Source organism: Culex pipiens, chromosome 2 (assembly GCF_016801865.2).
Source record: "Culex pipiens pallens isolate TS chromosome 2, TS_CPP_V2, whole genome shotgun sequence".
NCBI classification, from domain to species: Eukaryota; Metazoa; Arthropoda; class Insecta; order Diptera; family Culicidae; genus Culex; species Culex pipiens.
In genome coordinates this window covers 216411681-216439041 of record NC_068938.1, presented here as the reverse complement: position 1 = coordinate 216439041, position 27361 = coordinate 216411681, and the positions used below count along the sequence as shown (strand labels likewise).

The following is a 27361-nucleotide window of genomic DNA, read 5'->3' as shown; positions in this document are numbered from 1 at the left end:
TAAAACACTTCCATTTATTCTAGATAATTATATAAATTTATACTGAAAAGCAGGAAACGGCTTATAAAACGAGCAATTCTCTCAGATTTCGGTCATTCGATTTTTTTGTATTTTTTAATCTGGCTGAAACTTTTTTGGTGCCTTTGGTATGCCCAAAGAAGCCATTTTGCATCATTAGTTTGTCCATATAATTTTCCATACAAATTTGGCAGACATCGATACAAAAATGATGTATGAAAATTCAAAAAACCGTATCTTTTGAAGAAATTTTTTGATCGATTTGGTGTCTTCGGCAAAGTTGTAGGTATGGATACACACTGAAAAAAATGGTACACGATAAAACAGAAATTGGTGATTTTTTAATTTTTTTTTTGTCACTAAAACTTGATTTGCAAAAAAACACTATTTTTTTAATTTTTTGATATGTTTTAGCCCGGGCAGACGGTAATAACAACATTCATGCCATTTCAATAACAAATACTGTTAAAATAACAGAAAGTGTTATGGAATCTTCTTGAAAAATCCATTTTTGCATAAGAGTTTAATAACAGTTTATGTTATCATAACAAAATTTGTTATTGGTGTGATATTGGTTGATAGCCAAAAGAACTGGGGAATAACATTTTTTGTTATGGAAGAATAACTCAAACTGTTATTAGGATGATCGGATTAGTTGTTAAAATAACAAAAAAGAATAACAAAGATTTGTTCGAAGAATAACTCAAAATGTTATTAGTCTGTTATTACAATAACAATCCAATAACAAAAAAATCATAACGACGAATAACAAATCTTGTTATAAATAACATTAAATGTTATTGGCCTAGTATTTTCAAATATCAAAAAATGTTATTCCCACGTTATTTCCGTCTGCTCGGGAGGGGACATCAAATGCCAACTTTTCAGAAATTTCCAGGTTGTGCAAAAATCTTTGACCGAGTTATGAATTTTTGAATCAAAACTGTTTTTTTTCAAATAATCGAAATAATGGTTGCAACAATTTTCAACTTTATTTTTCGATGTAAAATCAAATTTGCAATCAAAAAGTACTTTAGTCAAATTTTGATAAAGTGTACCGTATTCAAGTTAAAACAACTTTTAGGTAACTTTTTTAGTCACAGTTTTTCATTTTTTTAAATTAGTACACATGTTTACCCACGTTTGAAAAAAATATTTTTGAAAAGCTGAAAAAATACTCTATATTTTGCTTCTTTGATGTTTGTTGATACGACCCTTAGTTGCTGAGATATTGCCATGCAAAGGTTTAAAAATAGGAAAATTTATGTTTTCTGAGTCTCACCCAAACAACCCACCAAAATTTCGATATCTCAGCAACTAATGCTCCGATTTACAATGTTAAAATATGAAACATTCGTAGAATTTTCCGATCTTTTCTAAAAAAATATTTTCAAAAAAAAAACGTTATAATAGTAATATTGATGTTTGGCCCTTTTAAAATGTGTGCACTTCATCAAAATTTCACTAAAGTACTTTATGTTTGCAAATTTGATTTTACATCGAAAAATGAAGTTGAAACATTTTTGCGACCAATATTTCGATTTTTTGAAAAACCATCACAACCTGGAAATTTTTGAAAAGTTGGTATTTGATGTCCCCTAAAACATATCAAAAAATTAAAAATAGTGTTTTTTGCAAATCAAGTTTGAGTGACAAAAAGTTAAATTAAAAATCACCATCCATACCTACAACTTTGCCGAAGACACCAAATCGATCAAAAAATTCCTTCAAGAGACACAGATTTTTGAATTTTCATACATCATTTTTGTATGGACAGCTGTCAAATTTGTATGGAAAAATTATATGGACAAACTAATGATGCAAAATGGCTTCTTTGGGCATGCCGAAACCACCAAGAAAGTTTCAACCGGACTAAAAAATACAAAAATTTAAATAAAAAAAAGACCGATTCCGTAGAGAATCACTCAAACATAATATTTAAGATGAAAAGATTTGCAAAAATACTGAGTTTACAAACATAAAGACAAGTTGAGGTGAATTAAAGAAGAGCGATTCTTCCAAGAATTTGCGTTTTATTTTTCTTTTATAACCTCCTGTTGTTTCTTCCTTGACTTGATATAAAGTGTTATGCTAACAAGTTGGCGTGCCCAATAAAACAACAAATTACATTTATAAATTGCATTTATTTTTTTTTTGAATGTTTATTTATTTTTTTATGGCTGAAATTTTGTGAGTACTTTTATTTTGACCAAATAAGCTCTTTTGCACCATAATTACGTCCGTTCTACTCTACATGCAATCTTAGTAGCTGCCCATAGGAAAAATATTTTATAACAGCCGAACTCAAAAAAACAAAAATCCAACTAGAACAAAATATTAGTTTCCATGTTTTATTCAACTAAAAGTGAATATTTAAAGTATTTCAGACACTTTGAAGGTTAAAAATCTTATTTATCTTCAATCATGGATTTTCATTAACATATTATTTAGATGTTCTAAGCAAGTTTTAACAAAAGACCTGATTTATTTTAATTTCACCAAAAGTTTACAGTAGAAAAGTTTGGATTTTTTTATGTTTATGTTTATATTGAGATACATGATAATGTAGCTTGAGTCTATGATTCATTAAATTCATTAATTCATTAAAGAGGAATTTGACTCACTTTAACTGAACTTATCATATTTTTCCGGGGTTTCAGTTGAGTTTCCGAGTGTTTTTGCGACTGTCTTCCGATGGAATAAAATTCCCGACTTTTTCTTGGTTTTTCCCGGGTTAACTCTGAAGTAACAGTAATTGTTCTGTCGAATTGGGGAGAAAATTCAATGTAATGAAATTTTTCATTTTAAATTTGTATGATTTTTTTTATGATAAACATTTAAAATGTAGTTAAAAATCGGTAAAGTTTATATCGGTAAACCATCAACAACCACTAAGCAGTAGAAAGTTCGGTAAACTTTACCGAATTCGGTAAAAATCCAAATGTGTAGATTAAACCAGGATACAACTCATTTGTACAATAAATCTAAAACTGTATTCTTACAATTGAACAATGAGTTAAAAAAAAAACGCTTCAAAAAGTCCTCAACCAAAGTATTCCACGATGGTTCTCCAACTCTTTTTGTCCACTTTCCATTCAGAATCCGAGGTACTTCCCGCTTATTTCGAGTAAATTTTCCGCGTCCTGGCTGGCTGCGTCCACTTTACGGGGACCAACCTACCATACAGGTACGTACATTTCCTGCAGCAAATTTCAATTCATTAAAACATTTTCCGCATGGGAAAACACTCAACGCTGAAAATGCGCACCTCCTCCCGGGGTAAAAAGAGAGCCGGTCTCGAGCACACACACACCATGTAGAGGTAGAATTTCTCCCAACAAAAACAAGTCCTCACTTTTCAGCGCTTTCAGCTTGAAAAACCGGAAAGTTGTACTCCAGCGCTGCCAAGTTGCCAGGTATCCGCGTGTGTACTTGAGGTATGTTGTTCCCTCTTTACCCCACGCGTGGCCTGCGAACCTTCGAGGCTCATAACTTTCCGCAATTTTCGGAGAATCCTTGAAAAGCGGTTCCACAGCACTCATTAAGCCTCGGGGCCAACCGTTTCCTCTCACCGTTCCCAAACTTTTCCCACCTTTCGGGACGACACATTCACGTGTGTGTGTGTGACTTTTAATAAGGCTTTTCCCTCGCCAAGTGCGTACAGAGAGGTTGGATGTTTTTGAAAACACGTGTGCACACGAGTTAGTGAACGAACGAACGGTTATTTCAAGAGGAGCGAGGGCCACCGTCAGGACAGGAACCAATTCAAACAACTTACTTAACGAGATGCGAGCGATGGTGCTCTTCAGGGGGAGGGGGCCAACGGTGTTTGGGTCTTGGGAAAGTTGGCCTCAAAGTCTAATTCGAACCGGGCGTGTGCTTTTGGCTTGTCTCTCTGTTGTAAGTAGGGTAAGGACCTTGTTTTTTTTTTTTTTTAAGCAAATTAATTTAGTTTTTAGGCGTTTCAAAAAACGTTCGAAATCTTCAAAAAGTTATAACTCAAGAAACAAAATACTTGAATTTGATTAAGTAATTAATTCTCTTATTCCAAACCAATAATTGGCCAATCTACCCTAACCCAAAGCCCTCCAAAAACCACAACCAAAATCAGCACTGACACGGAAACCAATGTTTGGCGTGTGTAGTAGGCCCTTCTTCCTCGGTGGGGTGAATGTCTCCCTCACAGGATGCTGATTTTAGAACTGGTGGCAAAAAGGCAAACTTCCCCATCGCCTAAAAAGTTCTTTGTGGGGATAACACGATGTCTCCAGGAATTTAGTGTGTGTGTGAGTGAACGTGTGAGGAGTGCGTTAACGAGCTGGAAATAGTTGTGACATTTGGTTGGGCGGATGCTTTTGTGTGGTTTGACTATGTGTGTGCGAGATGGGTTGGAAATTTGGCAATTTCCTTGGTTTTAACTATGGGAACTAATTTGGAGTTATAACGTTACTTATAATGACAGGGAGTATTTTTAGATTTTTGTTGGAATTGTTCTTGAATAATTTGACTTAAAAGGAACTTAATTGACGTCATTGGAATGCTATCCAATTAAAAAAGCAAAAAATCACATTCACACTAACAAATTTACTAACGGACAAACTTAAAAAACTCACAAACACAAGCTCACAAACTCAAAAAAATCACAGAATAACAAACTCACAAACTCAAAAAACTCACAAACTCATAAACTCAAAAAACTCGCAAACTCACAAACTCATAAACTCACAAATTCACAAACTCGCCAACTTACAAAATCACAAACTCACAAAATAACTAACACAAAAAACTCACAAACTCAAAAAACTCACAAAATCACTTACTCAGAAAATCAGTAACTCAAAAAACTCACAAATTCAAAAAACTCACAAACTCAAAAAAACTCACAAACTCAAAAAAACTCACAAACTACCAAATTCACTAACTCAAAAAACTCACAAACTCATCAAATCACAAACTCACAAACTTACAAAATCAGTCTGGAATGGTGATAATTTTGAAATTTTATGTCAAAGGGACTTTAATGTAAAATTGGACGCCCGATTTGATGGCGTTCTCAGAAATCCTAAAAAACGTTTTGTTTTTCATCGAAAAAAATAATACATTTTTTTTCGAAAATTCTGCCATTTTTCGTGCATTTACTGTAAAAAATTGGCACATTTTATTTTATGGGAAATTTAATGTTATTTTCGAATCTGCAGTAACCCTGAATGATAATTGATTCATCTAGAACAAAAAAATTAATTTGAAGATTTCGTGTTTTTTTGTAACTTTGCAGGTAGAGGGTGACGAGCGGGAATTCCCGGGAAAAATTCGACCGTTTTTGGACCTCTCGATTGCCGGGAAATTCGTTCGAGACTCCCGGGAAATGTGAAACTCATAAATATCGAAGCAACAATTTATAAACAAATCAGAAAATTATTTAAAAAAATTTAAATTGCTTAGAACATTCGGATAAGCCAATGCTCTATTCTTCTTTTTAAGAAAGTATAAATTTTAACTTGTTAAAAATTACAATAACTATAATCGACAGAAACAAAAAAAATGTGAACCCTTAAATTTTCCTTGAAGCATAATATTATTTTCATTTATTATTTATAAGAGGGAAAAGCCTTTCAAGATAAGTTCAATTTCCACATCCTTTCTCGAGCATAGCAATTCTCATAATCTGTTTTTTTTTTAATTCTAAGTACCGAATTTAATTTCGCTGTATCAAGGCAATTTCTTTTTTCGATGTCAATAAGTAATTTTGTGTTTCACATCAAACTCAATTTCAAATTATATTTTTGAAAAAAAAAAATAAGACTTGGATAATCTTTGTAAAGTTAAAGTCCGTTGTTGTTTTGAGTCGTTTTTTATCATCTTGCATAAATCCCGATATTGGAAAAGTATATATTAGCTATTTTTTTACTTCACAAATATCTATTAAGAAGTTCATGCAACCAGTTTATGAATCTTTTGAAAAATCATTCAGTACGAATTAAGATTCGTAAAACAAGTATAAATTAGTTGTAACATAATTCATCGAAAAGAAACAAATTTATTACACTTCTTTTTAAATTATTGCCACTATTGGCATAGTAAAAAAATCCCGGGTCCCGGGAATTCCCGGGAAATGACCAAATTCAACTCTCGATTTCCGGAAAATTCAAAATCTCGAGAATCGTCAACCGCTATTTGCAGGGTTATTTTTTAAGAGGGTTAAGTAAAGCAAACAATTACAAAAAAATACTTGTAACAATCACAAGTTATTGCGATTTTACGGAAATAAGATACAAAGTTGCAGTGAAAACATTCCCAAAAACTTGGGATGTTATCCATCTCCATTTCACAAATAAGAACATTTTCAAAAAACTCATAACGTACTTCATTTCACTTGATGATGATGATGCCGACGACTGAGCGAGTCGTCATCTTCACTCCTCCCACGCCATCACCTCATCCGAAAAGTACTTTTGGCAAACTCAGTCCGCGAACATATTTCACCACTTTTTCAATCAACGTCAACGCAACGCGAAATTCGTCACGCAACAAAAGTACCGTAAAACGGGGTGACTTTGATAGCCGGGGTGACTTTGATAGGTTTGCGATTTTTCCGCAAAATGAAGAGTACAATTAAAATACATACGGTATTGTTTAGAATCATACTGACCGCGGTAGAGAAGTGTTCAAAGTACCTCAAGAAGAAGTTTTCATCAAATTTTGAGTAGTTTAAATAGTTAGTTAACTAAAATTTAAAAAATGTTGATGAAAGTCATTATTTTAAACTTCTCAAAGTGTCATGATTTTCTCAATGAACATGATTTCGAATCGGAAAACGGAATGCATTTTCGAATTCTTTGGACAATTTTCTACTAGGAGAAGGTTAAAAAAGTTTGTAAATAATAAATAATGTGTGTTTTTGAAACACAATTTGAAAAATAAATCAAATTTATAGGCAATTTCAGTTGAACAAATTTCATGTAAAATGTGAAAACTTGTGATTCGTGCATTGAATTCAGTGTAAAATGCAATATAAATCGATAATTTAACAAATTTCAGCCAAATTCCGACTTTTTAACAGTTTTACCTAAAATTTATATGTGTTTTGTTAAAAAACATATAAACGTAGATAACTAAATATAAAAATTGATTTATTTCCTAAAAACTTTATCAACTACTTTAGTGTACACAGCCAAATTAGAAGGTTAAAAGACCTGATCACACACGTACGCTTTCTCATATGGCCCTTTCGCTGACTTAGTTTCCGTCCTTTTCAATCTTCTTCTAAGACACTAGTCATCTATCCACCTATCAGTTTCATTTCTTTCTTCTAATTTGTGAGTTTAATTTCACCGAAAACTACCGATAAAGCCCGTAAAGTAAAGTAAAATTTTACTTTAGTGATGATATATTTAACGTACAAATAAAATTTGAACATCTTAAATATGATTTTAACAAGAAAAACTATGACTATCAAAGTCACCCCGGAATTTAAACTAAGAATTTTTAACGTAACTATTTTTCTAAACACTATTGAAAAAACTTTTTTTCCAAATTAGTGCATGGACTTTGTGTGGCCTACCCCAGTACATGTTTTAAAAATAATGATCTTGAGAATAACCTTACCTGTTGGAAAATATTCCAAAATCAAATTGAAATCCTATCAAAGTCACCCCGGTTTACGGTAACATCAGCTCCGAAATAAAATGTCTAAAAAAGAATCGCACAGTAGAATATAAAACCCTTCAGCGGCAATTTTTCACCATCATTCCACGACTCAAAGCACGTGAAAAGTGCCAAAATTTTCCACGTGGCAGGAAATAACCATTTTCACTTGGCAGCAGCAGCAGCGGAGCTGCGCGTTGATCTGTTTCTCCAAACTTAAGCCTATCAATCATAATTTATTACCGACGCCAAACTTTTTTTCTCGCGGAATGAAAAAAGCAACGAAAAAGGAGAGGAAAAACGCGTCTTTGAAGCCGCCTGAAAAATTCCGGAAAAGCCTTGGAAAATTCTAAAGCGCTGAGACGCCCTGGAAAATGAGCAAAAAAATCCTGAAGGAATGGGGAAAAGCCTTTCCCGCTGGGAGCTGGAAAATCAACAGGAAACCGGAAGTTGACAGCGAGGACCGACGACGACGGCGGCTTAGAGAGCAAGAACAACTTTAAAAGCTCCCCCCACTGTTTCAAGGAAGATAGACACGGGACGGAGAGAAAAGGCAGTGCAGGAAGAATTATTTATTTTATTTTTCTCTTAATTTACTCCTTTTTATTCACGGTGATGGGTGAGACGGCTTTGGGTGGGATTTTTTGGGGATCATGTCGGAAGAAGATGCGGGAAAATTTCGAGGGGATGAAAAAGGAGAAAAGAACAAAAAAGGACTACCAGATGGCTGTGCGTTTGGACCGGCCGCCGCGCGCTGGGATTGCAAAATCCGTTTGATAAACTTTCGCACAGCTTTTGTTTGTTCGTGATTACGCTGATCCGGTTTGGGAGAGAAATTGAAGTGGGGGTAAATTTATGATATTAATTTGATGTTAAAGTTGGTTGAGCCTAATGCATTTGTTTGAAGAAAATTGAGTTTTAATCCAAAATGAGAATAAATTTAATAACTGGATGCTTTACATGTTTTGACATTTAACATTTTATAATTAATAAATCTTTGACCAAGTTTTGTTAATAAAAAGGGCTTTTTCGAAAAATCCGAAGAAATAAAACTATAGTATTGACTTTATTTTTGAACGTTAAATTTAAGTTGCAATCAAAATGTGAAGTGATGTGAAATTTTTATAAAGTAAATTGTTTCAATTTGTAGCCATTTTGTAGCCTTTAGTTGCCAATCTATCACCGATATCTTGGGAACTAATGGTCCGATTTTCAATGTTAAAAAATGATTGAAATTTTCGCTGAGTTTAAAATTTCAGGCCTTCTTTTCTTAAATTTTAGGCGAAAAGTATGACAAAATACTTTAAAATAGGAAAAATTTGTTTAAATTCATGGAAATATTTGTTTCTTAAACTTTTTCGTCTGTTATACAAAAATTCAAAATTTGTTAAATGATTTAAAAGTTTGTATTTGGTTAAAAATACATAAAGAAGCATTCTTCCATAACCATTGTATTCTGGATAGTTGTCAATAATATTTTTGGCAAATGGTGGCAATTACCTTATCGAAATTTTACTTATGTACTTTTACTATTGCAATTTAATGTTACATTAAAAATTAAGTGAAAAATATAATTTCCATTTAATCTGATTTTTTTAAATCACTATTTCAAAAAATAAACTTGACAAAAGTTTATCTACGTTTTCTGAAATTTTCTGGAAAGATGGCATTTTATTTCCAAAACGTGTTTAAAAAAAATCAAAATAGTGTTTTTAGAAATCAACTTTTAGTGACAAAACGTGATTTTAAAATCATAAAAAAAATTTCAGTTTATAAGTTTTTTGAAGTAGTTCTCACTATCACCATTTATCTTTTATTTGTCAATGACACCAAATCGATCACAAAATTCCTTCTTAATAAACAGATTTTTAATTTCTTTTGTATCATTTTTGTATGGATAGCTGTAGGGTTTCCAATTTTCCCGGGTTTTCAAATTCCCGGGAAACGGGAAAAATATTTTTGAAATCCCGGGAATTCTTAGGATCCCGGGAAAATTTTTAAGCAGTCATAAAATCTATGTTTTCATTATATTTGTTATGTTTTTCAAGCCTTAAATTACAGAATTAGCTCAATACTGTTAATTGGTGATAAGTACACTTCAATCTAAACAAGGACAGCAGTTTTTAAGATAGATCAAAATACATTAAAAAATCATTCTTTGATGTGATTCAAATTAAATAAGCTTCTTATGTATATATTTATTTTATTTAATTATTTTTATGACATGATTAAAAAAGCTTGAACAATTTCTTTGAAACTGTCTAAAAAATCAAGAAACCAAAACAAATAAAATTATACCAGAAAATGTAACATTTTGTATAAGTCTTTAATTTATTGTATTACATTCAAAACATATTTGAAAAATTATCTTTAAGTCACTACCGCCAACTGGAGATAACCGGGACTGCAGTCTGAATAGATACAGGAGATTTTAGAGCAATAAATTTGGAAATCGGTGTACTAATTGTTTTGTTCTATTCCTGTTGTTACTTAAATCAATCAAAACAATCAGAACATTATGCAAAAAAATGGCTTAAACAGCTGTCTAAATTCCTTACTTTTGTCCTAATTTGCTCCAGATGCCGGTTTTTGATGAAAAATAATTAAATATGATTTTTTTCAAGTTTAAAGTCATGAATATACGAAAATATAATAAGACAAATTTTTTAAATAAATAACATTTAATAGAAAATATTTAAAGGGCAAGGCGTTTTGCGGATCTGTAAACTAAAATTTAAGAAATTTTCAATAACAAGCCAAAATAATGCTGAAATATGCCGAACACAAATTTTAATGCTTTAAAATTCTTATCGAGTACTAAGTTTTCAACTATTCATCTATTTCCACAACCAAATCTTAATTTCCAAACCAAATTCGATTTGTTTTCGAGAATTCCTGGGACAAAATTTAACAAAATCCCGGGATTCGGGAATTCCAGGCTTCGGAAAAATCGCGGGATTTTTGTCCCGGGAATTCCCGGGATGGACGCACTAGACAGCTGCCAAGTTTGCTAGAATGCAAAAAATGCAGAAAAATCGGATTGCTCTTAAGACTTCGCTCATATTTAGCAAGCTTGTTAGGAGAAAAATTCTTTGATACAGAAAAAATATCGACTACAGAAAGCAAAAAAAAAACTTTGCTTATAACTATTTTTTTTCCAAACAGATTTGTCTCTAGGTCTAGCCAAGGTAGGTTTAATATTAGTTATTATTGAATACTTGAGTTAGTAGGTTAGGCAACAAGTGGATGTGCCTTGTTGGATAAACGTTACCAAGTCGTGCTAACAAAAATCAAGGTTTTGTAACTTGCTACATTTTTTTTATGCAATTCGGATCAAAATACCCTTACTCGATTATCCGAAGGCCTCGAAAAAAAAATCACTTCGGATAATTGAATCACGAAAAAAAATCGTTGTTTTATTTTTAACTGTTGAGCATAGGTATGACCCTTAATCTACGCTAAAGTAATTAGGAATTTCGAAATCCAAGATGGTGGCCAAAATGGCGGTGATAAAATATGTATTGAAATAAATGCATTTTGTTATTTAACGGTAAATTAACTATTAAAATTTGACTAAAATAGTAATTCTTAGTAAAGAAAACTAACAGAATTGACTCTGGAACTAAACATTTCGAAATTTTTGCAAAGGTCACTCCGTGTCACTCCCTCGTGAATTCAGTGATCCGTCGTAGTTTGCAGCTGGTCGAGCACGAAACGGGTAGGAAAGTTCAATCAAGTTTGAACCATATCGCCCTCACGCCTACTGCGATCAGTGTAGGTGCTCGCATTACATGAGAGGAGCAAAAAAAGAAACGTTGTAAAAACTGCAAGCACCATTTTTGCCACCCAGTCAGCCAGCATAAATCATTGCCTACTGCCACTGATTCTGTGTCTGTTTGTTCAAAACGCTCGAAGAGTACTGAAGGGGGTTTAGGGTGACACGTAACATTACGAAAGAGCAAACTGCCCACAGATTAAAGCTTTGAGATTGTGGACGAAATTTAAGTTGTCCGCACGCTTTAGATTTTTTTTTTGTGAAATTGATGAATGCAATGGACTAGAATAATGAGTCATGAAATCTGATATGAGAGATAAATTGAATAAATTATGTTGAAGTTACAGGCAATCAATTCTAACAAATCGTTGAAATCGCTGAGCTTATTTACGATCAATAAGAGCTTTCCAATCATGTTCAACAACCTCAAACACAAACAATCTCGTTCAGCAAATTGCCAAGTAAAGACTCAACCCTCACATGATCCGGATTGTTTCCCTGAGCCCTCCCCCGTAGCGCCAATATCATCCTAATAAAACTCAATAACAAAAGGGTACAAATCAATACCCAAGTACGAATAAACATCATAATTGAATGGAGCGTTCGACTTAGGCACGGCTTAGACAGAGAACTTGTCCAATTCTGCCCGGGCTGAGAAACATGCCTTCAAATACACACTCACACACACTTTACTCCTTCTTGCTTCTTAGCAAAGTTTAATCCGACAATTCTCGGGTACGAACAAGCTAATTTTTCCTCAATTCCCAATCCCCCTCCTCAAGGGTGCTTTATTTCCTCGATTTTCCTAGGCGTCTTTTCTGTTCGACGCAAAAACTTCCCATTTTTCGCAAAAAGAACTCACTCCTGCTCTCGACTGCTGCCACTGCTGATGATGATGATGGCAAATCCTCGAGAAAAGATGCTTTCACACAGTCTGTGGAGTGCGGAGTATGTTGCCGTTTGCGACGATACAAATGAGGGAATGAGAATTTGTGGGGGGGTGGGAAAAAGGTGAAATCGGCTCACTTTCAGGAAAATCTACCCCCTCATCAGCAAACCACTTCTTGCTCCCTCCCGCTCCTCACTCAACCATCACCGTACAGTGAGGAAAAGTGTGCGATGAAAGTGGGCGTTTTACTCGTGCACACTCTTACACTCGGCATATCGACGAAAACTTTTGAAGATCGTTACGAAAGGAAATTTATTTAAGCTTTTATCTCGGTTTTTGCTTCCTTCATCGGGCCAGCTTCAGGCCGCTGGCCCCGGAGGACCACCCTCTCCTTCTTTTCGATTTTGGAATTGACGGGGTGACGACTTGAGCAGGCAAAAATGGGCAAAACACAGTAATATTTTTTTTAGATCTTGTTTATGAGTAGAATTTTAACACTATTCATTATCAAAATTTGAGCAATTGAATATTTTTAACATTTTGAATCAAAATCAATTTTGCAAAGCTGTAATTACAGCTTCAGTTTTAATTTCCCAGGAAAAAGTACTCTACATCTTTTTTTTTTCTATTTATTAGAATGGCACACAAAACTCAAAAAACAATCAACAGATTAAAATATTAAATGAAATCAAGATTGTTTTTTTTTTTTCGGGAAATCCTTGGAATTTTTTTTTTAATAAATTTTAATTTGAAAACAAAGAATTAGGTAAGTTAAATTGTTGTGAAACGTTTTTCCTCATCATAACTAAGGTTAGCGAATTTTCATGATTTCGCGGACAGCTTGACTGTGAAATTTGATGATTTTACTGAAATCACATTCAACATTAAAATAACCTTTTTATGTAAATTTTGAAAGTTTTAAATTGTTATATGAACCATTTAAGAATTAATCAAGAAATAAAACATATATTAACATAAAATTGTAACAATATTTGATAAGAAATTTATGCTATGAATACTTAAATGATGAATATGAAAATCAGTTAAAAAATTATCTTAATCATCAAGTTATCCCAAAAAGTACATTAAGACTACCATTTTACTTCAAAGATAGACTTGAAAAAATATTTTTGATCTCTAAAATCAGGCCTTTTTAGATCATTGAAGTTTATTTTTCTGAGTCCCGTTCATTTTCACGATATTTAATGATATGGTTTGATGGTTCTCGTAGAATTTTCAAATTCTAGTGTAGAAATCAATGGAACTTATCATTTTTGTTGAAAAAAGAGCAAGAGAAATTTATGAATATTTAAACATTTTTCTCAGCATTTTTTTTCAGAATCTTATCCGACCTTGATTTTTGTTTAATATGAAGTTAAAATCTTTTTAAAATATTTTTATTGTGAAATTTTTTGCAGAAGATACTATTTATTTTAATTATTTTGGCTGGTCAAGACTTAAATCTTGCATTGATATGGAATTCAATAAAATACATAAAATAGTAGCAAATTGAAAAAAAAACTTTTAGGTATATCAGTTGAAATTTTCGAAAAAAAAACAACAGTTCAATAAACGAGATAGCCCTAAATTTATTGATGTTCAGGCTTCTTAATTATTTTCATTTATCAAAATTGGTGAAAAAAATAATAGTTTATTGAAAGTAATATTAAATGATGCATTCAAAATAGTTAATGTAATGTCAACATTAGCTTTTCAAGGTTATTTAAAAAAACACATTCCGTGAAATTTTCTTAAAATTGTTTAAAATTAAGGTCCCCGTTAAGTTTTAAAGACTTCGAACCAACCAAAGACTTAGATTTTTTCAAAAATAAAACACTACAAAAATTGTCTCAAAAAAATATATTGTATCTGGAATGCTAATTTGTCATTTATTAGAACAGATTTTGAATTTTGTTGTTTCTGTGTGTTATTTTAACTGTTTGTTCAGATTTATAATTTAACAAAAATTACAGAAAAGTCATATTTCAATTTAATTACTGTGCTGATATGTTTTTGTTTTCAATTAAATTTCCCATATTATTTGTAGTTTTTATCTCCTTCTCTTTCAATTTTTTTCTCAAAATCAGGTGGCAAATCAAAAAAAACTTAACGAAAAATTATTGTTCAACTGACAGTATAATATTCAGAATACAATCTTAAATTCCAAATCAACAGATTTTGGTTACGGCCTGAATTTTGAAAAAAATTGATGATGGAAAAATGATTTTTAAAGCCCATACGAAAATTATAGACTGGTAAAAAAAGATGTTTGGGTGTTATGTTAAAATACAAAGCATTCGTGAAATTTTCCAATCTTTTCAAAAAAATATTTTCAAAATTGTTAAACTAAGACTAACATTTTAAAAGGGCGTAATATTGAATATTTGGCCCTTTTGAAATGTTAGTCTTGATTTAAAAATTTGAAAGTTCGAAAATATTTTTTTCGAAAAGATCGGAAAATTTCACGAATGTTTTGTATTTTAACATTGTAAATTGGACCATTAGTTGCCGAGATATCGACGTTAGAAAATGGTGGGTTGTTTGGGTGAGACTTGGAAAACATAAATTTTCATGTTTTTATCCTTTGCATGGCAATATCTCAGCAACTGAGGGTCGTATCAACAAAGTACAAATAAGCAAAATATAGAAAATTTTCTCATCTTTTCAAACTAATTTAAAAAAATGAAAAACTGCGGCTATTTTCAAAAAAGTTATCTAAAGATGGCTATAACTTGAAAACGGTGCACTTTATCAAAATATCACTAAAGTACTTTTTGATTGCAAAATTGATTTTACATCGAAAAATTAAGTTGAAAAATTTTTGCAACCAATATTTAGATTTTTTGAAAAAATCAGTATTGATTCAAAAATTCATAACTCGGTTAAAGAATTTTTGCACAACCTGGAAATTTCTGAAAAGTTGGCATTTGATGTCCTCTAAAACATATCTAAAAATGAAAAAAATAGTGTTTTTTTGCAAATAAAGTTTTAGTGACAAAAAGTTTAATAAAAAATTTATCGTGTATCATTTTTTTTCATTGTAGTCCGTATCCATACCTACAACTTTGCCGAAGACACCAAATCGATCAAAAAATTCCTTCAAAAGATACAGATTTTTGAATTTTCATAAGTTACGGAAATTGCTTTCCGCATAATTGATCGACGCCACCAACATCGTCAGCACAGCCGACAACAGTAACCCAAACTGCGAACAAAGCTAAACTTCGTTTACCTCGCCGCGATTAAAGCAAGTAGCTCGATTAATGCTCAGTAAGCAAAACCTCATGTGTGAGGCTCTGGGGGACTTCAGAACATTTTGGACAGTCAAACTCAACACTTCGGAGTAATCAATTAAGAGAAAACCACCCTTTCATCATGGACGTTTTATAATTCATATATTCATATATGAATTCATATATTCATTCATTTGTATGGAAAATTATATGGACAAACTAATGATGCAAAATGGCTTCTTTGGGCATACCAAAGGCACCAAAAAATTTTCAGTCGTATTAAAAAATACAAAAATTAAAATTCTAAAAAAAACCGATTTCGTAGAGAATTGCTCTTATCTAAACACAACATTAATACAGAATTTCTCAAGATTTTTAATTTAATTTTTAAACATTACATCGAAAATATTGTCAAACTTGATTTGAAACCGAAATTGGCTTCACAATTTGTTTGATGAAGTGCACCGTTTTCAAGCTATAGAAAATTTTCAAAGGAAGTTATTCGAAAGCTGTTGAAAATTTTACATTCAAAAAAAACTTCGTCTTGTTTTGGAACTGACAAAATTTCCTACAACTTTCATTTTTTGACTTCGTTGATCGATAAAAAAAAACCTGAGAAACTGAGAATAAATATTTTTAAATTTCAGAAAAAAATATTTTTTTTCAGTTTCACCTAATAACCTCTCATTTTTCTTCACGTGAAATTTCGGAAAATAGTTATTTGGCATGGGAAATTTTATTATATTTAAAATTACCTTTGATTATAAAATTTCTAATTTATTTTTATTGAAAAATGCAGACAATTCAACAATAGTTTTACTTTTCAGCATTGAAAAACGATCGAATAGTTTACGAGATTTCGCTAATTGAAAAATGAGAGATATTAGGATGACACTGAGAAATGCTAATTTTCCTCAAAATTTTAAAATTGTCAAATCTATTACAAAATATTTCTGGAGGGGCTTGTCCCTCATGAAACATTTTTTATTATTTTGGAATGATTTGCGATTGCAAATTTTAATTTTGCATTAAAAATTAAACTTTTAAGTTTAGTTTGACATTATTTTCGATTATTTTAAAACTACATTTTGTTTAAAAAAATCTTATTTCTGGACCAGATTTTTCAACATTCTCAAAAAATATATTGGAATTATAAAAATGCAAAAATTCACTTTTAATGATAAAATTCTAATGAAAAAACCTCGGGGAATTATTATTTCCGTGTACCTATTTTTCCTGGAAAGTCTCAATCATAACCTACAATAAAGTTGAAGACTCGAAATCGATTAGGATTGTCATAAAAAATATATGAACAAAGTTTAATTGAAATAAAAAAATACAAATTCAATTCAATTGAATTGGGAGCGAAACATCACTTTCTCAAGAGATGTTTTTTTTTAAATCATCCTTTGGCAGTCACCATGTCCCTTCCCTTAACGGTTAAGAACGTTTTCCGAGAGTATTTTCACAAAGAGCAACCAAACAACATCATCATTATCATCAAGAGGGGGGAGGCTTCTCCTCAAAATCAATAGGAAGGAGCCAAATGAACCCCGAATCTAGGGAGGGGGGGACTCAAGGGGTCAGGAAAAAGGATGTTTGACCTGTTTCCCCTTTCCCCAGAACCAAACAGTGCCGCTGGATGATGATGGCTACTAATGGCCTTCGATGGTTGTTGAGTTGTGCTTGTGTGTTCATGTGAGTGGGGGAGGTTACGAGTTTTCCTGATGACAGCTCACAAGTGCTGGAAATGTAATACAAATTACACGCACCGGTTGTCGCGCCACCACGGACGACGGCCAAGAGTTGGGCGTGGGGCGTGTGCTCTGCAAATGAAGCTCATAACGATTGTCTGTCAGTCGACGGTGAAGATAATCTCTACACGTTTATGGTCATGTGGAGGTGGTCGTGAGTGGATTAATAAATGGTTGCTCATGATATTTTTTGAAAGATTGAATCATTATGAAATTACTACTGAATTTTACTCACACTCAAAATTTCTTTAAAATTATGTTGAAAATCCCAAAAAACGGTTTAATCACTCACTAGGTCACAATCTCTCCATGGTGTCCTGAGCATGTATGTGCAAGGAGTTCATCCACGTGTGTGTGTGCACTAGCCTGTCCCATTTTGAGGTCATGTCGAGGAATTTCAGGTGCTCACTTCTTAAATGATAGATTATGATGTTAGGAACAATGTTTTCTTAGACAAGAAAAAATAATAAAATACTTTCTCGCACCCCCTAGTCGATTTACTGAAAAAAGTCACTTTTTTGAACAAATTTTCTAAAATCGCTTGGAATCAATACAAAAACTATTTCGATCAGGTGTGTATTATCTTCAAACGATAGGTTTTTGTCCATAGATTAAGATGCACTATCAATATTGGACCAAAATTTAAGTTTTTGGACTCTCCCAGGCGGATTTGTGTCGAAAAAATCGCATTTTTTCGAAACTTTTTTCAGAAATGTTCATTTAATTTAGGGTAGCCTATTTTTCCCAGTGAAACCAATACATGCAGCTTATAGGAAATTTCATGGCGAACATTTTTCCCTCTGAGAAAATCCAAGTTTGACACTCCAGAGCCGAGATATTTGGGTTTTAGTGAGGAAAAAAGTGCCAATTTTCAAAATTTCTCAGAATTCAGAAGCAAGGCCTACTAATTACACGATGTAGCAAGCATATGTCTCAATGGTCAGGGTATGTTTTTAATGGTAATTTTGGCCGCTGAATCCGAATCTGAAATCAAATTTCGTGTAATTAGTGATGTTTTGGAGCTACACCCTTTTGGAATGTTATTTGCGTGTTTAAGAGGCAGTTTTTGTAAATATTGCTCGGTTTGTTCTAGAGGTTGTATCGAGGTGCTCCGATTTGGATGAAACTTTCAGCGTTTGTTTGTCTATACATGAGATGAACTCATGCCAAATATGAGCTCTCTACGACAAAGGGAAGTGGGTTAAAACGGGCATTGAAGTTTGAATTTTCCGAGGATTTCGAATATGACAAAAGTGAGACTAAAAAGTGCCGCTATGGATGCCTACAGGACAATAACTAACATTGTAAAATGTTTGTTATAGAAAAATCGAAAAACTATGAGAAAAACTGCGATTGGCCAAAAAGTTATTACCGTAGGCTTATAGTCCATGAAATTCCCTAACTTTTGAATTAGAAGAGTATGGGTGTTGCTGGCTGTTGCAAAAAGATATTGAGGTTTAAAAAAAACATTTTTAACAGTAATTTGCAAAAGCTTTGAGAAAATGTTAAACCAATCCTGGATGTCTATGGCTCATTTTGAAGTGCTTCAAAAGACCTTTCAAATGCATCTTAGAGAGTTGAATTGATGAAGTTTTACTAAAATGCGAGCAATTTTAAGATTTTTTATGTTTTTTGGACCTCAAACTTCAATGCTCGTTTTACCCCACTTCCCTTTGTCGTAGAGGGCTCATATTTGGCATGAGTTCATCTCATGTATAGACAAACAAACGCTGAAAGTTTCATCCAAATCGGAGCACCTCGATACGACCTCTAGAACAAACCGAGCAATATTTACAAAAACTGCCTCTTAAACACGCAAATAACATTCCAAAAGGGTGTAGCTCCAAAACATCACTAATTACACGAAATTTGATTTCAGATTCGGATTCAGCGGCCAAAATTACCATTAAAAACATACCCTGACCATTGAGACATATGCTTGCTACATCGTGTAATTAGTAGGCCTTGCTTCTGAATTCTGAGAAATTTTGAAAATTGGCACTTTTTTCCTCACTAAAACCCAAATATCTCGGCTCTGGAGTGTCAAACTTGGATTTTCTCAGAGGGAAAAATGTTCGCCATGAAATTTCCTATAAGCTGCATGTATTGGTTTCACTGGGAAAAATAGGCTACCCTAAATTAAATGAACATTTCTGAAAAAAGTTTCGAAAAAATGCGATTTTTTCGACACAAATCCGCCTGGGAGAGTCCAAAAACTTAAATTTTGGTCCAATATTGATAGTGCATCTTAATCTATGGACAAAAACCTATCGTTTGAAGATAATACACACCTGATCGAAATAGTTTTTGTATTGATTCCAAGCGATTTTAGAAAATTTGTTCAAAAAAGTGACTTTTTTCAGTAAATCGACTAGGGGGTGCGAGAAAGTATTTTATTATTTTTTCTTGTCTAAGAAAACATTGTTCCTAACATCATAATCTATCATTTAAGAAGTGAGCACCTGAAATTCCTCGACATGACCTCAAAATGGGACAGGCTAGTGTGCACACTAGGGTGGCCCATTCTTCATCGCCCAACACATGGCTCTTGCTCCGGGGCCGAGTCACATGTAAATGTGCACCCGTCTGGAAAGGTAGAGATAATGTATGTGTGCTTGAAATATTTCAGGGGCACAAAAAAGGACACACGAAGAAAAATCTCTGTTTTTGTCTGCTGGGAGACTCCAGGGAAAAAAAAAGCAAAATCTGCCAACTTTGCAGTGTGGACACTTTTTTTTTAATTCCCGGAAAAACGGAGCATTAAAAAAGGCGCACAATAACGAAGTTCCCGCAGCGGCAGAGCTTTGCCTTTTTCCGGGAGAATTTTTCGACGACGACGGTGATGAAGACAGGATTTTTTCCGTATTTCACCGGGAAAAGTCTCCATCAAAGCCGGTGACGATTTCCCCCGGGGCAAGAAAAAACGAAGAAATTAAGATTCATGCTTCGTTGCAGACACTTTTTCCGGGAGCTTCTTTTTTTCTGTTGTATTTCCCCCTCAAAGTAGGAGAAAAACTGCACATGTGCGCCTAATTGGTCCAAATTGGCGAAAATGAGCCCTAAATGCTGGTCAAATTTAGTCCGCTGGCCATCTCGGCAGCAAGGATCAACTTTTCAGCCACGGTTGCGCCAGCAGTGTTGCCAATTAGTGTGTGTTAACTAGGTGCAAAGAAGAATGCAAACTCAGCTCAGTTTATAGGTTCAGTTTTGTGGAAAGTTTACCACTTTTGCGTCGAATGCCGTGTGTGTTCGTAAATATGGTACAATTTGGGGTTGCTTCCTTTCTCCACTTCGAGCTGTTGTGCCGCTCTGATCTAGATTGAGATATTTCCGCTTCTGCAACTGCTTCCGATTGTGGGAAGTTGATTTCTGGCCCCATATGCGAAACACCCGTCAAATTACACTCTGCTGAAGAAATACTCAAATTAAAGTAATTTTTGTCCGTGGTTTACATTGGTAAATGTTGACCGAACTTTTCTTTTCTAAATTTGATTGAAAATTACTGTCAAACAGTTTATCCATAAAATGTTCACAATTACAGAAACTGTTGGAAAATTTTGATCATTTTGGTCATTCACGAAAACATATAATTTTTGTAATTTTTGTCATTTTTGTCATTTTTGTAATTTTTGTCATTTTTGTCATTTTTGTCATTTTTGTCAATTTTGACATTTTTGTAATTTTTGTCATTTTTGTCAATTTTGACATTTTTGTAATTTTTGTCATTTTTGTCATTTTTGTCATTTTTGTCATTTTTGTAATTTTTGTAATTTTTGTAATTTTTGTAATTTTTGTCATTTTTGTCATTTTTGTAATTTTTGTAATTTTTGTCATTTTTGTAATTTTTGTAATTTTTGTAATTTTTGTAATTTTTGTAATTTTTGTAATTTTTGTAATTTTTGTAATTTTTGTAATTTTTGTAATTTTTGTAATTTTTGTAATTTTTGTAATTTTTGTAATTTTTGTCATTTTTGTCATTTTTGTCATTTTCGTATTTTTTGTAATTTTTGTCATTTTTGTCACTTTTGTCATTTTTGTCATTTTTGTCATTTTTGTCATTTTTGTCATTTTTGTCATTTTTGTCATTTTTGTCATTTTTGTCATTTTTGTCATTTTTGTCATTTTTGTCATTTTTGCCATTTTTGTCATTTTTGTCATTTTTGTCATTTTTGTCATTTTTGTCATTTTTGTCATTTTTGTCATTTTTGTCATTTTTGTCATTTTTGTCATTTTTGTCATTTTTGTCATTTTTGTCATTTTTGTCATTTTTGTCATTTTTGTCATTTTTGTCATTTTTGTCATTTTTGTCATTTTTGTCATTTTTGTCATTTTTTGTCATTTTTTGTCATTTTTGTCATTTTTGTCATTTTTGTCATTTTTGTCATTTTTGTCATTTTTGTCATTTTTGTCATTTTTGTCATTTTTGTCATTTTTTACATTTTTGTAATTTTTGTAATTTTTGTCATTTTTGTAATTTTTGTCATTTTTGTAATTTTTGAAATTTTTTAATTTTTGTAATTTTTGTCATTTTTGTAATTTTTGTAATTTTTGTAATTTTTGTAATTTTTGTAATTTTTGTTATTTTTGTAATTTTTGTCATTTTTGTCATTTTTGTCATTTTTGTCATTTTTGTCATTTTTGTCATTTTTGTCATTTTTGTCATTTTTGTCATTTTTGTCATTTTTGTCATTTTTGTCATTTTTGTCATTTTGTCATTTTTGTCATTTTTGTCATTTTTGTCATTTTTGTCATTTTTGTCATTTTTGTCATTTTTGTCATTTTTGTCATTTTGTCATTTTTGTCATTTTTGTCATTTTTGTCATTTTTGTCATTTTTGTCATTTTTGTCATTTTTGTCATTTTTGTCATTTTTGTCATTTTTGTCATTTTTGTCATTTTTGTCATTTTTGTCATTTTTGTCATTTTTGTCATTTTTGTCATTTTTGTCATTTTTGTCACTTTTGTCATTTTTGTCATTTTTGTCATTTTTGTCATTTTTGTCATTTTTGTCATTTTTGTCATTTTTGTCATTTTTGTCATTTTTGTCATTTTTGTCATTTTTGTAATGGTTGGTGGTGTTGGTGGGATGGGGGTATGGTGTTGATGATGATGGTGTGTATGGGTGGGAGATGGGATGGGGGGGATGGGGGTGATGATTTGGATTGTTTTGGTATGGTGTGATTGGGGTGGATGGTGGTATGGGGGGGATTGGGGGGGATGGGGGATGGGGTGGATGGGGGGGATTGGGGGGATGGGGGGGATTGGGGGGGATTGGGGATGGGGGTATTGGGGGATGGGGGGATGGGGGATTGGGGGTATGGGGTATGTGGGGGATTGGGGGGATTGGGGGGATGGGGGGTATGTGGGGATGGGGGGATTGGGGGATGGGTGGATGGGGGATTGGGGGGATGGGGGGATTGGTGGGGATGGTGGGGATGGGGGGGGGGATGGGGGGGATGGGGGATGGGGGGGATTGGGTGGATGGGGGTTGTGGGGGTGATGGGGGGGATGGGGGGTATGTGGGGTATGTGGGGGATTGGGTGGGATGGGGGGGGGTATTGTGGGTATTGGGGGGATGGGGGGTATTGGTGGATGGGGTATGGGGGGATGTGGTGGATGGGGGGATGGGGGGGATGGGGGATATTTATGATAAGTGTGAATTTTGTGAAGGTGGGAGAAGGGTTTGTTGATTTGGAGGTGGTGTGAGGGTGATGGGGTTTGTGGGGTGAATTATTTTGATTTGAAGATAAGGATTATTGGGGGGTTATTAGGGTTGATTTTGTGATGTGATGAATTGGGTTGATGGGGGGTTATTGTGTGATGAGTTGGTGATGGTGGGGTATTGAAGTGGGTGATTGGTGATTTGGTGATGTTGTGGTTATTTTGATGTTTGTGATTATTCTTGGTGATTTTGATTATGTGGGTTATTCTTGATCATTTTGATCATTCTTGATCATTTTGATCATTCTTGATCATTTTGATCATTCTTGATCATTTTGATCATTCTTGATCATTTTGATCATTCTTGATCATTTTGATCATTCTTGATCATTTTGATCATTCTTGATCATTTTGATCATTTTGATCATTTTGATCATTTTGATCATTTTGATCATTTTTATCATTTTGTACAGTTTTGTTCTCTTTGGTCAGTTTGTTGAATATTTTTGTTATTTTTATCATTTTGATCGTTTTCGTTCTTTGGGCAATTTTGGTTATTTCGGTAATTTTAAAACATTAAAAGAATGTTTTTTTTTGTCAGCCTTTTTAGACCATTTAAGTAACCTTCCGTGAGAGTGCAATTACAAACATGTACAAAAAGCCCCCGCCAATATTTTCCACCCCCTCTCACGATGCGGGGGAGCTGCACGATAGATGGATGGGAAAAACTTTTGCCTATCAGAAGTTGCTGCTGCAGCAAAAGTCTAGTAGAGCAATTTTCGTCGATACAGAATGTGTAGGCAGGCTGGCAGGCTGGCAAAGAAGACGAATAGTTCCTGAAGGTGATGTACTGTGGCAAGTCTACTTTCGCCTGCCGCTGCTTTTTGCGGTAAACTAATGGAAGCATTTATTGAACTTGGGCAAACATCTTTTACAAATTGCTGGTTTGTATGGCGAACAAATTGCCGATGGGTTGAAAAGTTTACACTTCTGCAGTTTAGAGAAGATGAAGTTTTGCACAAGGAGAGAGTTGGAAAAGGTGAAAGGTTTTGTGGCGGAAGGTCGATAGTTCATTATGTGAAATTAAAATGTGCTGAATTTTTGAGTGGTTTTTAATGCTGATGCAACTTTTGACTTGCAAATTTGTGAACATCAATTTCGTTACTGCCCCCTCGACAATAACGTATTAATTTCCAAATTAATTTATTCATTTCGTCATGCTGTCAGAAGTGTCATCAAGTGGTTGTGAAGCATTTTTAAATTAAATGGTTTCATCCCCCAATCAGTTGGGGGTATTGTTTTTCCAAAGTTTTCTTAAGTTCCTTAAGGCAACAATGTCCTATTTTCCCGAAAACAAAAACAAGAAAAAAAGCACCAGAAAAGATAATCTCTCGCAAAAATAGAAACTTTTTTTCCGTCCCAACCAATTAATTAACCTTCTTCTCCTCCCTCTCTTTCATTCCAGTGAAATTCCTGCGCGAAGTGACGCCCTACTTCCGGAAGGCCAGCATCATCTCCGAGGTGGGCTGGGAGCTGCAGCGGGCGTTCCTGTGTCCGCTCGGGCCGGGCGCGTCGAGTCCGCCGGCGGCCGCCCCCCGCAGTCCACCCCGCGCCGACACCCGCTACATTCCCCTGCAGCTGACGCATCTGGCGCGGAATCTCAAGTACCACGACGCGGGTGAGTTTTTCGAGACGGGGTGGTAGGATTTGAGCTTTTGTTTTGGGCTTTGAGAAATCTCAGTCTGTTTTTTTTTGGCTTGAAAAACATTTGTTTTAAACTGTAATTCACTTTTTTTTTTATTGTTGTTCAATTGAATAAGGATGAAATATTTCTGCAGAAGATATTAAATTTAAGGGAATAATAAAAAAAGTACATCGAAATAAATTTCCAACAAACTTTTTGTCATTTTAACAACTATTATGAAATTTTGTGTGTTTTTTTCATAACAACTTCCCAAAATTATTCTAAAAAAATATAATTTACATTTGCACTGAAATTTTTCTGTTAATGTCTAAATTGATGTAATAAAAAAATGACACTCCATTTCTTCAATTTTTGCTGGAACAATTTCGACAAGGATCTTTTTATTATTTATTGTTCCGTATGGGTTGCGATAGGGGTTAGGGTAGAGTAGTCATCAATGAGACACGGGGAACAATGATAAAATGGCTCTCACAAGTCGTAGTTTCAACCAATCAGGCTCATATTTTGGGGAAAGGTGTGTCTACTGGATACACGTCTGCCATAATAGTGGCTTTGGTTATGGACGCTCCCTTGCAAAGTTATTCATAAATGTTTGATTTTGGGGTGTAAAAGTAAATTATGACTGAAAATTACATTTTCGCTCATAGGCTGCCAATAAAGCAAAAACTAATATTTCTCCAAATTTCTTTCGTCATTTCATTGGGCATGAGTTGGGCTACAATGGCCTTTCATTAGATTTGACCAAAATTAAGAATATACCCAGAATCCAGGGCTGTCTCATTGTTCCCCACTCTTTTCAGCCCATGGGTAACAATGAGACACTTTGATTTTTCTTCATTAAACTTTTCAAAATCTAGGGAAATCCTTCAAAACATGAATTGGAAGTGATTTTTGGCATATTTATTGAGTTTTGACTTCATTTAGCCAAAAATATAAAGTTATTTGGTATAAATAAATGGATTTTACTAAATTTAAATAATTATTAGTATAACTTTTGTTACTTGAAGTTTCGTGTTGACAAAATTGCTTGAAAATGTTCAAAGCAAGTCACCTGCAATGGAACAATACCAAAACATGATGTTTTACAAGAAAAGTATTGATTTTCGTAGAGTGTCTCATTGTTCCCCACCTGTCTCATTGTTCCTGCCAAGTGCGTTTACAATGAGACAGTTGGATAGCTCTGACTGTAGAGGTCGGATCGATCTCATATTTTGGTCAATGTTAGAACACATTAAAAGAAAGAAAACCCCCTGATGAAAAAAATACAAAAATCGTTGAATGTTAAAAACCAAAAGTGTCTCATTGATGACTACCCTACCCTATTCTTCGCCAACTCACACAGCAGTTGCCCCGACCCCTCTTCGATTTGCGTGAAACTTTGTCCTAAGGGGTAACTTTTGTCTCTGATCACGAATCCGAGGTCCGTTTTTTGATATTTCGTGACGGAGGGGCGGTACGACCCCTTCCATTTTTGAACATGCGAAAAAAGAGGTGTTTTTCAATAATTTGCAGCCTGAAACAGTGATGAGATAGAAATTTGGTGTCAAAGGGACTTTTATGTAAAATTAGACGCCCGATTTGATGGCGTACTCAGAATTTCGAAAAAACGTATTTTTCATCGAAAAAAACACTAAAAAAGTTTTAAAAATTCTCCCATTTTCCGTTACTTGAGTGGAATTTTTGGAACATGTCATTTTATGGGAAATTTAATGTACTTTCCGAATCCACATTGACCCAGAAGGGTCATTTTTTCATTTAGAACAAAATTTTTCATTTTAAAATTTCGTGTTTTTTTTCTAACTTTGCAGGGTTACTTTTTAGAGTGTAACAATGCTTTACAAAGTTGTAGAGCAGACAATAACAAAAATTTAATATATTGACATAAGGGGTTTGCTTACAAACATCACGAGTTATTGCGATTTTACGAAATTTTTTTTTGAAAAAGTTGGTCGTCGTTGATCATGGCCGTTCATGGTCACCCGCGACAGACACGGACGACGAAACAAAGAGAAACGCAAAAAGTAACTTTTTCAAAACTTTTTTTTCGTAAAATCGCGATAACTCGTGATGTTTACAAGCAAACCCCTTATGTCTATATATTAAATTTTTTGTTATTGTCTGCTCTACAACTTTGTAGAACATTGTTACACTCTAAAAAATAACCCTGCAAAGTTAGAAAAAAAACACGAAATTTTAAAATGAAAATTTTGTTCTGAATGAAAAAATGACCCTTCTGGGTCAATTGAGGTTTTGCAGCGCGACTGTGTTTCAAATGTAGGTGGCGCCAAAATGAGGTTACTTGCCAAAAATCGTATTCCTTTCTGCTGGATTGAAGAACAAAATCGCTTATTTCTTATGATTTTTTTTTCCAAAAAGTTGGTTTATATCTTGAAAATTGGATGCTTTACTAAAACTTCACTAATGTACTCTTTAATTAAAAATTCGATTTAACATTTTTTTAAGTCAAAATAATTGTTTGACCTTTCCTCAAAATAATGTTTTTTGAAATTTTTTTTTTCGAAAAAGTATAAGTTGTTCGAATATTTTCTGCAGTTTCTGGAATTTTCTGAGAGATGGCATTTTAACATATAAAAAACAAATAAAATAGGGTTTTTTTTGAAAATTCATTTCAAGTGAAAAAAATCAGCAAAAAGAATTCCTTGTATCATATTTTTAAGATATA

At 33.4% G+C, this 27361-nt stretch overlaps 1 protein-coding gene across 1 annotated transcript in view; it reads left to right on the top strand.

The window, feature by feature from the left end:
• The window catches only part of LOC120430087 (beta-1-syntrophin), a 373089-nt gene that overhangs the window by 229134 nt on the left and 116594 nt on the right, over nt 1-27361 (top strand). The window contains exon 6 of the mRNA XM_052708017.1: nt 24439-24651. Within this exon, the coding sequence (XP_052563977.1) occupies nt 24439-24651 (213 nt within the window). The remainder of the gene's footprint in view (nt 1-24438; nt 24652-27361) is intronic.